Source organism: Corapipo altera, unplaced genomic scaffold (assembly GCF_003945725.1).
Source record: "Corapipo altera isolate COAL_440 unplaced genomic scaffold, ASM394572v1 62, whole genome shotgun sequence".
Classification (NCBI taxonomy): Eukaryota; Metazoa; Chordata; class Aves; order Passeriformes; family Pipridae; genus Corapipo; species Corapipo altera.
This window is the reverse complement of record NW_020884894.1, coordinates 12,241,217-12,255,634: the sequence shown is the minus strand read 5'-3', so window position 1 is coordinate 12,255,634 and position 14,418 is coordinate 12,241,217. Positions and strand designations below refer to the sequence as shown.

Sequence of the window (14,418 nt, the reverse complement as noted above, 5' to 3'; positions counted from 1 at the left end):
CACAGGCTTTGGATGTTTCACACCAGTGAGCAGCATCAGACACTGCTCCACAGCCAACACACTACAGGCCTTAAGAGAGTTTAGATTTTTGGTGGGACAAAATGGTGCTGCTTTCACCTTACTGTATTTTAGTTTGGGATCAAAACTTTTTCTATCAACAGCAGTGTCATTCCAACAGACTGGTATTATCCCTTCAAAACTACCACGCTGATAACTTGTGCTCCCACTGCTTTGATGCCAGTTCTGCATTTAACATTGGAGACTGGCCTTAGGCTGGCATCAGATTATATTCTGAAGTAGGCAGCTCTTTCTAGAAAAGAGCTGAAACTCTTTCTGTGTCAAAAACATAGTGACAAAAAATCAGCATAGCCTGCCAGCCAGCACATCTTTCACAGAAGTATGAAGTGTCCAACAGAAGCTGATAACTGTTTCTATAGTACTGCCAGTTTCTCTTTTAAAAATTGGGAACTGTGTCCCAGTTCACTCACAGGTGAATGTTTATTTGTTTTGCTCAGATTATTTTATGCCTTCTAAAGAGGCAAAACACTGTGACAGAAGTTCTTTTCCTCACATCCCTTTTTTAGCAGAGACTGTTGAAAATTCACATTTAAAGTGTAGATTGAAAAAAAAAAATTAACTGTGAAATAGATATTTAGCTCCTTTAATAAGCAAAACTATTGTCAACACATCCTGATAGACATTGCTTTTAATAGTAACAATATTTTATCTCAAGGCAATCTCAAAGTTTAATTAAGTTATGTAAAAGAAAGTTACGTTTGTGCTTTCAGCAGTACTGTAGCTGGAAATTTGATGTAACAAATTTCTTCTCTCTTTAAGTGTGCCTAGACAACATATTACTGTACTCAAAATTGCAATCTGCCAAACTGTTCAATTCAGTGAGCACTTTGAGACTGCAGAGAGAACAAAAGCAACAGAGTAACATGGTTTTGTGTTTGAAATACCTGTAGATTGTATAAATTCTCATGTTAATCTGGTGCCATGGAGCTTGAAATCCCACTGGGCCTTCAAAAAACTGGCATCTTATATCATCATTTTCATTATAATTAGAGTAATATTATTTTCCTTCACAGTTTTGGATGGGTTTTGTTGGTTTTGGATGGGGTAGGGTTAATTTTCTTCATAGCAGCACTACGGGGCTGTGCTCTGGATTTGTGCCGAAAACAGTGTCGATAATTCAGGGATGTTTTTGTTATTGCTGAGCAGAGCTTACACAGTCACAGCACCCAATACAAGGCTTGAGGGGTCCAAGGCAACACCAGATTTGATTGGAATGTGCTAGATCACATTTATAGCTGCTCTTGCTGTTGAGCTGTTGACAGGCTCTGTGCTTGCCATGGGGCTTGCTGCCTTCTGTACATTAGTGCTTGTTCATGGCTGGCTTTTGCTATCACTGCTTGCTGTACCACTTATCTTACTCTGCTGTGCCTGGGAACATTTTGATAACAGCAGTGTTTCTGTGTACTGGACAAACTGGAACTCCAGTGTGAACTCGAAGGGTCTGTGACCTGTGGATGAGCCCAGGCAGCAGCAGGACACTCCAAAGCATCCGTGTCCATGGATAAGTTCAGAAGAAGGCAAGGAAGCCTCCAGCACTCAGTATTCCCAGGCAGTCTCCCATCCGAGTCTTCCTTAAGGCCCTGTTGAAGAAATACTTCTTGATTCTCTGAAGCCTTTCAACCTTACAAAAATCCTGGGCTGTAGGAAGGATTGACTTTGGTCGCTGGTATGAGGAGTTAATGTGAGTCACTGCTGTCACAAAGCTCTGCTGCTCAGAGGGGTGTAACACTGCAAAGCACTGCAGCACGGCAGCAGCCTGTTCACCTCAGAGGGCAGTCTGGGCAGTGGCTGACTTGTCCCAGAGGACTGCACTTGGTCCCTGACAGTGCAGTCAGCACCCCCTGTGCTGCCCTCTCCCCGAGGCACAGGCAGGTGTCCAGCAGGGCCCGGGCCCGGCCGGTCAGGGTGGGCTGGGAGGTGATGGTCTCGTAGTCCGGCCGGGACAGCGCCTGCTGCGAGCGCAGCACGTCCAGCAGGTGGTTCAGGCGGCCCTCTGTCATGCAGCTCAGGATGCTCTGTCTCTGGCAGGTGAGGATCTGACAGAAGGTTCCTCTGCAGCAAGGACCTGGAAACAAAAAGTGAAAAGGAAGTGAAAGGGGAAAAGGAAACAAAACGTGTTAAACCTGTATTATTTTCTTCCAGAAGTTTTTAGCAAGTGGTAATATCAACACCAGAAGTATAAACTCAGTAGAGGAAGGAAGTGGGAAGAGTTAGTTTATTTGCATTCTATGTTCAAAACTAGTCCAAAGTATTTTCATCTTTTGTTTGAAACTCATGAAGATCAGATTACAGAAAATAAGTGTTTCTAAAGACCATTAAGTGCTCATTTTTTTAGGGGAGCAGATTTTCAGGTCTTGTGCTATTCATTGAGCATCTGTATCAAACTTCATGCAAAGCAGCTTGGCTTGACACAGATGAGAAAACTTTCTCCTGTCAAAAGTGGAAGGAAAGACCACAGCTTAGGGTAGCAGGAGCATTTGAAACGTAGCATGAAACTGGGAAAATGAATATACACCAAAGTCAAACTGATAAGAAAAGTAATACTCCTGGCAAAATGGTGGAGAGCTTTGGGTTCTGTCTCTTTTCACAGAGTGATTAGAACACTTAGTACTGATACCAGGGTTTTTAGTGTAGAGGAGAAAACTAAGAACCAGAAGTCATGTTGCTTTGGAGAACATGCCTCTGTCAGTCTGATTGTTGCTGTAGTGTTGTGTGATGAACTTCTCCTGCACAATCTAGTCTGTTGGTTTATTCAGAAATTATGCCATCACTCAAGTGAATTGCCATGGAGAAGGCCAGCTAGGCTGAGAACTATCGTAAGCCAGTCTGCAAACAGTTAGCAAAACCAGCTCCCAAAGGTTCACCCACAGGCAGAGTGAGGCTTCCCAAACCAGCAGCTGAGCCTTTCTGCCTCTGTTCTGTAGGGAGATGAGACCATGTGAGTAAGGGAACAGAGGGCACCCTGTCACCTGTTTCTGTAGTCAGCAGCTACTCTTGTAGAGGTATACAATGCACAGCTTAAGATTGCAAAACAAATAATCCCAGACTTAAACAACTAGTGTATTTCACACTCAATGTGTGGTGTATATTTTGTATTTTTATTATGGTCTTTTCAGAACTGTTCTCAGCCTCACAGTGATCCTGGAAAGAACATTCTGGGCAATGACACTGGAGCCAGTGTTCTCAATGGTCAGTGCCTGGACTTCTGGGAAGAGAGGAGCAGTTATATGTAAATAGACTGGTGAGACATTTGTATCAAATTAGGAGCACCTATTACACTAAATACTTTAAAATGTGCACAAAATTTAGAAATATCTTAATATTTAGAAATATTTTTAACAGTTTTATCGCTAAGATCTGGCCAAGGCAAATATTGCCACCTCAGCCTGGGAGTGGTGCCTCACCTGTCTCTGCTTGTCCAGGGTGCACTGGCTGTGGGCTGTGCTGAAGAGCCAGCAGTGGGGCCACATCCTGACTGCTTTGTGTGTCTGCAGCTGAACCAGATAAAGGAATCTTCCTAAACAAGTTTGGTTTTCTACTCTCAGAGCCTGGATGATCTGGAAAAGGTTAAGATGAGCAAGATTAGACCCTTGAATTGAACAACAACAAACCACTATACATTTGTCACCCACTGCAGAAGACTGGTACTTAAGACTGACTTGAGAGTGCTTACTTATTACTGGCTGTTCTTCTGGCTCTTCATTCCACACCACTATTCCTAGGAAGATTTTGGTGTATATTACTACACACACCAGACTTTTCCAAGCTGCCTGCAGGAATTTGTTACTGAAGTCATGGAACGTTTTGTTCTGTGATGAGTCTGATGCTGTTGGTCAGAACTAAAGGGCTTGGAAATGCAGATGTTGCTACAAGTGAATTAATTTCTTAATGTCTCAACTTTTGTATCCAAAGGCATGAGAATTACTGAAAATCACTTATTGACACAAATGTAAACACTTTGATAGGGCAGATCCACATTGGAAAGATAAAGGAAGTTATTTACATGGGAATGGTGATTATCAGGAATCATTCACACGTTCCTGGCAATACAGTCTTTTTAAAGCTTTTTTCCTTTTCTTAGCAAATTACAGAAAAAGCAGTTATTCCTGGTGGCACAAAGCAGTGGGATTCCCAGGAGGGTCTTGTTCTGTCAAAGCCAACACTCAATATTTGATGTGTGAGGGAAAGGCAGCTCTATATTTACAGCTCAGTATTCTAGAAAAAATTAGCAAACCCAGCTTTTCTATCTATACATTTAGTCAAAAAACATTGTGGTGTCTCTGGTTTCCTGCAGTGAACTCACACTTCAGATGATACCAGTAGAAGGCACAGCTTTACTCTGAGAAGGGACAATTTTACATGGAAAATAACATTTCTGCATTGAACAACTAGTAATAGTTATGCTTTTCTTATAATAGCTGGAGCTAAATATAGTTCAAGGTAGACACCTTTTCTTGTTTTTGCATTCTGTGGGATAGTATTTGACAGACCCATCTCAAGAATATTCTCTCTTCCTGCATTATTTCCACTGCTATCAAGTAGGCCAGTTGAGCTCGGCACTATGAGAGGAATTTTCTTGCTGATTAAGCGGTTGTTTTTTGGTGGGCAGATGATCTGAAAGAGACCAAAATGGAGAAGAGTTACCTTCTTGGAAAGTTTTGTTCCAAACCCTTTTCTAAACAGGAGAGGTTCAGAACAAATCTGAAGTGGAAGACGTTTTTTCAAGAGCCACGTCAGGGTCAGTTGCTGTGAACCAGGTAAAGCAGTGGGGTTCGTGGTCTGCCTGGGTGGAGTTATCCTGGGCAGGGACATTTTGCACTATGCATTGTGTTTGCTCTGTGCACTGGCAGGGCTGTCAGGGGAGAGCAGCAGCTCCTGAAGTGCTGCACTGTCTGTACTCACCTCCGAGTTGCAGGTGCCTGTCTGCAGGGTGTAGGTGGCTGAGCCTTTGCAAGCATCAAGCGCTCTCTCCTGGCAGGAGAAAGCACAGGAACTCCAGTGAGGACAGATGTGGGCTCTTCAAGAATTTATACTGACAATGGATATTACACTCTAAGGTGTGCTCATATGTGCTAACAAGGAATTGCACTGAGCAATTTTACATTTTAACACATGTCAGTGGGCATAGAATCTGACACAAAATTCTGACCTCTTACTGTTTCTGGTGTTTCACATTTATTTTAAAACCCACTTTTGACTCATGCAGGAAAAGGTGAAAATAAGCCCATATTGAGAGAGACTGGGCTAGCTCTAACATGTTTTCCTTCAAGGATCCAAACAGCACAGCCATGCTCTGTTAGTGTGCCAAACTGTCTGCAATAAGGATGTGTCAATACTTGTAACTGTTTTCCCATTCCTACATCCACAGCAGATTTGTTAAACTATTTTTTAGGTTTTATACTTCAACAGTTGTGAATTGATCAATTTTCAAGAAACTTCAGTATCATTTTCACAGTAATTTTGGACTTACCAATTTGAACAATAAATAGTGCTCTTTATTAATTCAGCAAATGAAAAAATAAAACCTTGCTCAAGGGCAATCAAAGCATTAGATTATGGAATATTTGGTAATAAACTTCAGCAGTAGTAAAAATGGCTTTGACTATAACTATGCCAGCTACTAAAACATTGATCAAGTCTGTTCTACAATCCCAGAATGTGACTGCAACAGGTAGAAATAATCCCTCACACAACAGACCCGGGCCCAGCAATGAGCCCCAGGGTGCAGCACGGGCTGTGTAACTGCAGGCAGAGTCAGAGGGCTGGGCTGAGGCTGCAGCTCATTCCTGGCTCCCCCACCATGACTGGCTGAGTTAACTGGGTAGGAGACAGCTCTGTTTGTGGCAGTCACGTTTGGGGCACATTTCCCATGGCATTGTAGACATACATGGAGTTAGCTGTGTCCCTCAGCTGTTGGCCATTCCCAACCCATCCCTGTGGGATCAGAGGACCCTCTGAGACTGTAGGACAAGAATTGCCTTGTTCCTGAAAGCATGTCAGTGTAGGAACAGTGCAGGGCACAGAGCAGTGCTGATATGGTACTGCTGCAGCAGGTACAAACTGCCCAGGGTGGGAACTACTTGGGTTGGAACCAGTACACACAAAATTGTCCTTGGTTCTAGCCCTAATCTGAAGGACTTGAGGCTAATATTTGGTCTTACTCACATGGGTTTACCAGGCTGACAGGTGGTGACTGGAAAGAAGCTCTCATATTTTTAAAATAGCAGGTATCAATTGACTTATTTTTTAGAGAACCTCCCAATATATTTTCTACAGTTTCTAAATGAGCCTGGAGTGCCAAAGGGTGTGCTCCAGCTCTCTGGTGCAGCCACTAAAGCAATCAACACAAGGCCTTTCCTGGGTTTGGATCACAAAGATTGTAATCAAACAAAACAAGTAAAATCCTTGCAGGAGAACAAAAGTTAATTTTGCACTAACCTTTGCATCCATCAGACTGTAGATTGCTGTGGAAATTACCTCCTTATTTATACCAGTCAAAATTCCATTTAGAAGATCTACACATTCTGCAGGGGTAATAAAGCATTTTAAATACCACATTGTGTATCAAAGCATATATATATTTAGACATCAGCATGTTGCAACTAACTTCATTATTATATTGAGAAGATGTATGAACTAGACAAAATGAGTTTAACACAACTTCCACCTCATACTTTTTCTTGGTCTCCTCTTTGACCTGATTTTAAAGAACGGTTCCAGTCACATGAAAATCATATTTTCTTAAATGTTCACACAGATGTGTGAACTTAATTGCAAAACATTTACTCAGGACTCAATAAATCCACCACAATAAAGCTGTATGCAAATTGCTTCCTCAGCATTTCAACTTCAAAAGCCCTCAAATATCAGAATTTTAATTTCTCAGTTATCTTTTTAAAAACAGATGCTAAACATACCAATTCCACTGAAGTAGACAATGATAGCACACTTCAAAAGGAACTGGTTGTGCATTGGAATTGAGAAATGCTTAGGGCAGTTTGATCTTTCTTAAGCTAGTGTAGATACATTAGATATGTGTATATATATGAACAATAATATCCCTTCCTTTATTTTCACGTTATACTAAACACAGTTTTGGAGACAAGTAAGGCAATTTGTGGTAAGAAGGGTCAGTCAGAAGGAATATCTCAGGTACTCTGATGATCTAAAGCCCCCTCCCACCTGAGCTGTGCTGCATCTGGAGTGCTAAACAATGGTCCTGGAATGACCCTCTCCATCAGCAATCTCACACAGAAAGCACATCCTGAATGTCACCTGCAGTCCGTGGTCTGTGAGCTGGATCCTGATGCCAGCACAGAGCAATGAGGTGCAATAGTCTGTTCCTCTCAGGAAAATTGCTTGGTATAAACTCTTCTGAAAGGCCAGGCCGGGAGCTGCAGCAGATTCCTGTCAGAACCTCCAGCAGGGCTGTTTGACCTGCAGTTTAAAAGAAAACGTCACTGCAAAAAATATTAAAGACCTCAGAACTCTCTTTAAATTACATTCAGCATAAGTCATATTGTGTATTTTAAAACAAAGACTGCTTTTTTAAAAGCAAAAATGTATTAACACTCTTTTACCATAACCTTTAACCGTAGCTATAGCTACTTATTGATTGGAACAGGACATTTTAGGATAAAGACTTTTGTCCAAGTACTGAGTCATAAATGGATATATAAACCTGCATTGCAAACTACATGCACAGATACCTCAGGAATACATGTGATTATTCCAAGCATGGTTTTGTAAAAAGCCTCACTCTTGCATTATAAGAACAGAACTCCTCCTGTACACAAAGCTCAGCTGGAGCAGGCTCAAGGTGGCAGCCACAAGCTGTACACACATGGAGATATTGCTCTGGGCAGTGTTTTACAGGGGGTCTCAGTGTGTAGAATGCAGGAGTCCTTCAATCAGTTTTGCCATGCAGAATGAAGCTTTCACTGACCTCCACTTCCACAAAACAGCATTCCTAGATCCTTACACAAAGACAGTAGGGATGCTTCCTGAAGAGGAGTCAGCATGAACTCACAGTTCTTGATTGGTATTTAAAACTCATGGCAACTGTAAAAATGAGCCTTATGCCCATTCAGTTACCACCTGTCACTCAATAACTGACAGATGTGAAGTGATATTCCTGCTCCCTAAAGAAAAGTGGAAACCCAGCTCAGTGACACGGTGCCTCAGCAAGCACAGGGAGATGCTACAAACGGGGGAAGAGAGATCAATTCTTTGGAAACACTGAGGGTTTGTTGAGGAATCCTGATCTTTACATCCTGGATTGTGGAGCTTTGTGCTGTAAGAGAAGGCAAAGGGACATCTGAAAAGACAGTGCTGTTTGTATCTAATTTCCCTAAAATAAGGGAATTTGTGAGCAAGATTTGGACAATACAAAGTCTGACATGAACAATAGAGATAAATACCTTCAAAAGGTTTCTGTCTGCTTAGGCTCTCCCAACACATTATCCCAAAACTGAAAAAAAACCCAAAACATTGGAAGACCATAAATTAGTTTGCAATCTGTATCTGTGTTCTCATTTCTAAGAGCAAGTTTATTATTTTAAGAAAAAAGAATTTTTCAAGACAGTCTATCCAAGTCTTTCCTAGTTTGATGAGATTTTTCAGTTCTCAGCTGAGCTGCTCTTATAAAATAATCAGTTAAAATTTATTTTTTTTAAACATAGGTTTAGTTAGAATTCCATTTCAGGTTACCACCTTATCTACATTTGCTCTTGTGAATTTTGGGATCTTTTGTTCTCTTTTCTCTATTTTTGTTTTGCTTTCAAGTAATTTCAGTAGCAACTGAAAGGGCTGGACTTTTCAGCAGGTACCAACAAGCACATCTATTAACCTACAAAAACTTGATTCTGATGTATCTGTTTGCTTCAGCAAATTTTTATAGGGCTCTAAATACTTTTTTCCTTTTCTAACATCCTAGGAAGAATTCCAGTGGTACCATAGATCTATATACATAACCCACAACTCTAATGGTGTAAAATACAGTTGTTAATCTGCAAAATCAGAGGCAGAAGAGGGGGGGCTCCTGAAAGAGAGAAAACAGGCTATGGATGAGTCAGGAGCAAAGCAATCAAAAGGGGAAGAGGCAGTTCTGGGATAAAGATGTCTGCTTGCTCACACCTTGCTGTAGTGATGAATTACAGTGTTTAAAAGACCCTCTTCTGCCTTATTTTCACATAGAAACCTGGAAGTGCTTTTACTTCTACTCTCTAGGAAATATTAATATAATGTGGACCTACATGTAACTTAAATGTACTTAGTATTTCACATATGACAGGTATTTTTGTTTTCTCTGTGGTACCACTGTCTAGATATACACCTATCTCATGCACCTGAGTTACATCTGAGCATATCATTATATATTATATTATAAATATATACATTGTATACTATATATTTTATATCGTATATATTATATATGAATGAAATGTTGGAAAATTATTTATGTCCTGAAAGTAAGGCTTCATTCTTCCTGTGCAAAAATCTTGTGTTTGTGAACAACATCAGATTAGCCTCATCATTTATAGCTCTCCTCAAGTGTATGAATTATTAGATTACTCTTAGAGCCTGCCTCTGTGACAATAAAGCAGGAATTTAAATGTGTTGGTTTCTTCAAAGCTCAGAAATCAGAAGGTGTTAGTCCCCAGCTCTGTGTGTGGGTCGTGCTGATGGATGTCCACCCAGACACGGCTGGATTCCAGCTCCTCTCATTTACTGAGGCACCACATGTGACACACCCAAAGGGACACGTGGCAGTGATGACCTCCCTCCCTTGTGTAAATCACTTTGTTCAAAAGTAGGAATGCTGGAGTGGCTCAGGGAGTTATTTCAGCGAGATCCCATAGGACCTTAATGGGACACCATTGAGAGAAAAGTCTCATTTTTATCTGGGCCTCTCTAGGCATAAACAGTTCTTCCTGAAACTAAAGCCAAAACCAGTTCACACTTACAAACTGTGTGAAGCAGTTATGAGGTTTCTAAATATATCTGAAAGTTTTGGCAGCTATGTTACACTTTTAAAACACTTAGGTCCATTATATAAATATTTATGTGACTGAAAACAGTCCTTAACCTTGGTATCTTATTCACCAAATATGGTAAATAATTTAAAATTTAATTCACTGCTGTAATTGTCCTTGTGTGAAATACTATCCCACTGCATTATGCAGGTCTGGCATTTTTACTGTAATGTCTGAAGATAAGTATTTTGGCAACATTGTAGAGTATAGCCTGGACTAGGTATGACCTGCCCTTAAAATTCCATTCACCTGTAAATATCACCTTCCTGGGAAGGAAGGCCTCCTTCAAGGATTTCAGGAGGGAGGTACACTAAATCCTGGCAGCTCCTCTGGTTCTGCAGGGCTGACCTCAGCTGCTGTTTCCTCCAGTTGGTTAGACCATAATCTGATATCTACAGAGAAAAAAATCATTTGAGTAACAGTACATCAAGTCTTGGTACTAAATGTTGACTCTTCAGATAAATATATGCAATTGGATTTTCCATCAATAGATGAAAAGCTCCTACCTTGGCTCTGTACTGTCCATCCAGCAGCACATTGGAAGGTTTCAGGCTGCAGTGGCAGGAGGCAGGCTGGAGGCTGTGAAGGTGATGCAGCCCTTCAGCCACATCTGACAGGATCCTCAGGAGTAAGGGACATGGAAGGTCTGGGTACAGCTGACGCTGAGTTACACAAAATACAGGGTTTGGTGTGAAATTGTTGCTATTCACGTTTTCATTTGACAACAAACAGAACTACCAAACAGAAGCACAATCCAGAAACTGAAGAACAGATTGTGACCATAATTTACATGCTGATTGTTCTTCCTTGGCAGATCTTTTAATTAATTTTGCCACCCAGAAGATGACACCTTTTCTGTACCTCATGGATGAGCGAGTGCAGGGATCCATTGTCCATCCATCCAGTCACCAACCCCACGAGTCCATGGCACTGGTAAATCCCAAGGGGAGGTAGGAGACGTTCAGACTCACAGCCTCTGACACCTGCTATGTCCTGAAGCAGCAACTTCCACTCCCTGTAAAAAAGATCCAGTTAGAGGCAGGTGAGACTGAAGGGGGTTCCAGCTGGAGATGAGACACTGCAGGATGTGGAAATGAGAGAACCATATGGTTGATCACAAGGCAATATAATTCTACCAATAAACACGTATTACGTAATCTTCCAAACAATTCTAAGAAAATGAAGCAATCCCTCGTGTAGCATATTTTTGCAATATAAAGTGAAAGATCTCTGGATGCTTTAATATGGACATAAGAGTACAATTTGAAGCAGGATTGAAGTGTGAAGGCAGTAGAAAGCTTGTATTGTGTCATTTTGCTGTAAGTGACATTCCCATTTCCCAGGACATTATGTTCTTCCATGCACATCTCACTGCACTGCAATCCTGCCCATGTTTCCTACTCTCACCTAGATGTGCTGGTTTTGATTAAATTCAGCTGAGATCTCTTTAGGGACCTCCAGAAAGATAATCCCACACCCTGCTGGGATTACTGATCAGGGTTTGTATAGATTATTATAGTACAAAATTAATTACTTCAGGAGTAAGCTCTACTTCTACCAAAAATTGTCCAAAGCCACTGTTTGTGAGCACAGGTGCCTCCAGGCTGGCTGGCAGTGTCTGCAGGGCTGGAGCTGTGCTGGGGTCACACGGTCCCGGCCCCACCACAGGTCTGGGTTCCCCTGGGGGTCACTTGGCAGATCAGACACCCACCTCTCTGTAGTGTCCTGGCTGCTCAGCAGCTTCACAGAGATGGGACTGTTCCAAGAGATGTGGAAGGCTTTGAGTGCAAAGCCTGACCCTGTTCTGGTCACCGTAAAGCTTTCCAAATCTTCCTGGGCTACCACGGGTAGCGGATTGGCCATTTCTGGGTGGCTGGCTGGAGAGAAAAAGCAGAAAAGAAAAATGTTCTAAGAACTACTTTTTGTCACTTCTACCACAGCAAAGTTGCACCACCCCTTACTTCCCAAATAACTAATGCAAAAGCCTTCCTTTATAAAGACAGGAAAAATGCACTAATTGCCAAGGAGTGTCTGCACCTAACTTGCCATCTGAGGCTGCAAGGTGCTAATTAGTTGCTCATCATTATTTCCATCTGATGACTTTGAAATGTTAGGCCATTATTTATATTAAAAGGTGTGATTTTAAAGTGATACTGAATTTATGTGGACAACAAACTAGCATCTTACAGTTAGATTGAAAAGGCAATTATTCAATAACACATGTCAGCATGTTCTGCACCATTCTTGCATATCTTCTTTAATAAATCACATGTGAATGCAAAAGCAAAGTAAAAGGCAAATTTTCTGCTGTTGTAGACAGGCAGAATTCTGATAAATGGAGTTGTGTCTTTACAGCAGCCCCTAGTTTGGCCAGTACAGTCCCTGTACAGCCCCTCTCCAGGCCAGCTACACGTCTGAGACACTCTGCATGGCAACACACGTGGATTAGAGAGAACTTCTGCGAAGCATCACTGTCATACCATGTGAGTACCAGTTTTAATTACATCTCTGAAGCTCCATTAGACTAGAGGTAACAAAAAGTCAGTGGTGAAGGAGGAAAACAAACAATCACTGAAGGGTCAGTGGGTCAGAACTCAAAGTGTAGCTCAGCAGACCTGGGCTAGAAAAGGAATGAGATGAGGGGACTGAAGTAACTGTGAAAGACTACTGAGTGTGAATTGTGCTCTACAAAAATAGTTCCTGGGATGCAGAAATCCTGGAATTCTTCTGACTTTGAGCAGAAGTGAAACAGAAACAAAAACCAGAAGATAAATTAGCCCATGATCTTGGCTGAACTTGTGGTTCATGACCAATTTACTTTGGGTTAACCTCAGTCTCTCCCTGCAGGCACATCCACAACCAGAGGGGTACTAAGCTCAGTTTTGCACCTAACCATACTCAAAATGCAAATAAAAATGCAGCAGCTGATTTACCAGTTCAGCTTTAACAGCATTTCATTCTGATAGGAAAGCACAGTTGAACTTTTTGCCTTTTGTTATATTATTGTAGCTTGAAAGCAATAACTGCCTTAGGTGCTTCTCTAAGGGCTTCCTTAAAGAATAAATCCAGTATGGTATGAGGCTGAAAGAGAATTTAACAGTTTCATAAAATTTGAAAATATTCCTTTGAATGAAGATAAATTTCCAAATGAGCCATTTATCCCTTAAAGTTGCAAAGACAGACCACACAGATCTACCAATCTTAAATATAAAGGAGGTAATCAAAAGGCTGTCAGCAGCAAAATTATGTCTCATTTTTATTATATACAGCAAAAGTAATAATTTAAATGGCTAAAAGAATGTACTCAAATCCAAACACAGTGCAAGGAAGATCAAGTAATGACTTTAGCACCTAAACCATTCCTGAAAGAAGTTATTTTTATTTAAAATTGAATCAAAGATATAAGAATTTTTTAAACTCTTGCTAACTGGCTACTTAGATAAAAATTAAAGCTAATCATGAGGTCCTATTTTGGATTTGCAAAACCTAATTTAGCTAGGGATTTTTTAAAATCAAAATGAAAACCACTTCAACCTTCATAGTTACAAACCATGTCATGACATGCCAAGGACCATTCTCCCTGTGTCTGAGTTGGTACATCTGTTTCTATACCTCAACATCAAGTGATTTACTGAAAATCTCCAAAGGAGTTTAACCCTAACAGGAGAAATGTTTTATTTATGCAGGGTGCTACCCAAATTCCTAAAGCAGTTGGAATGTCTAATCATTGAATACGGAACTGTCGTGGAATTACAGATAACAAAGTCTCTCTGTAATCCCCAGATTGCAAGGTAACAAAGACATTTTTTCAATAGTTCTGCTCTTTTGAATGCTTTTTCTCCTAGATCCTTCTAAAATCTCACCAACAAATCCCCAAACCAGTATTCCATAGGTGACCTATGCAAGGAAGAGGTTAGTATTATTTTTTAGTAAGACACTAAAAGCCTCAGATAACTTTGCCATCCTGTCCCAGCTGTGCAGGCAGGGGCACGAGGAAGACTCTATAAAGCTATTCATTTCAAGTTTCTAATTATAAAGTAATTTTTAAAAAAATAACTCATAGCAAAGATATCTCCTTAGTACGAGAGAATCTCTATGTTAACATATATAGATGTCTCAGGAAAAGAAACTGGAAATAAAAATCAGCTTACCTCTGGAAGGAGAAACATAAAAACTGTGGAAGGATGGAGTGAAACTGTTGCAGGTGTGAGCCGGCTGGCAGCTGGACTCTGACAGCCCGAGCTGTGCTGCCGTGAGTCAGGTCTGCTGATGTGCCTTCCCCTGGCTGTGCCTTCCCCTGGCTGTG

The 14,418-nt window shown here is 41.1% G+C and overlaps 2 protein-coding genes across 4 annotated transcripts in view; one reads left to right on the top strand and one right to left on the bottom strand.

The window, feature by feature from the left end:
• OSGIN1 (oxidative stress induced growth inhibitor 1) overlaps positions 1-14,418 on the top strand; it is a 64,987-nt gene that overhangs the window by 11,007 nt on the left and 39,562 nt on the right. The window contains exon 3 of the mRNA XM_027646996.1: positions 12,468-12,595. Within this exon, the coding sequence (XP_027502797.1) occupies positions 12,468-12,595 (128 nt within the window). The remainder of the gene's footprint in view (positions 1-12,467; positions 12,596-14,418) is intronic.
• On the bottom strand, positions 694-14,391 carry LOC113948958 (receptor-interacting serine/threonine-protein kinase 2-like). Of its 3 annotated transcripts, none has more exons than XM_027647001.1 (12): positions 14,264-14,391; positions 11,824-11,985; positions 10,974-11,127; positions 10,619-10,774; positions 10,362-10,504; positions 8,499-8,548; positions 7,354-7,515; positions 6,517-6,602; positions 4,981-5,049; positions 4,527-4,692; positions 3,483-3,635; positions 694-2,143 (listed from the first exon to the last, which is right to left on the bottom strand). In XM_027647001.1, exons 2-12 carry the CDS (start codon positions 11,973-11,975, stop codon positions 1,839-1,841), a joined length of 1,596 nt encoding a protein of 531 aa, XP_027502802.1. In that variant the 5' UTR covers positions 11,976-11,985; positions 14,264-14,391; the 3' UTR covers positions 694-1,838. The 3 variants fall into 3 exon arrangements, with proteins under 3 accessions (XP_027502802.1, XP_027502801.1, XP_027502800.1); XM_027647000.1 differs by having other exon boundaries at positions 11,824-11,977; positions 14,264-14,378; XM_027646999.1 differs by having other exon boundaries at positions 11,824-11,989; positions 14,264-14,353.

Bases quoted from the DNA above. Each gene is read 5' to 3' on its own strand.
- LOC113948958 (XM_027647001.1), bottom strand. From the start codon at position 11,975: ATGGCCAATCCGCTACCCGTGGTAGCCCAGGAAGATTTGGAAAGCTTT. The intron at 8,549-10,361 runs GTGAATGGAATT...GTTTTTTTTCAG, and splicing joins CAGGAAGGTGATATTTACAG to TTTTGGGATAATGTGTTGGG. The intron at 4,693-4,980 runs GTGAGTACAGAC...GGTCTCTTTCAG, and splicing joins CAGGCACCTGCAACTCGGAG to ATCATCTGCCCACCAAAAAA.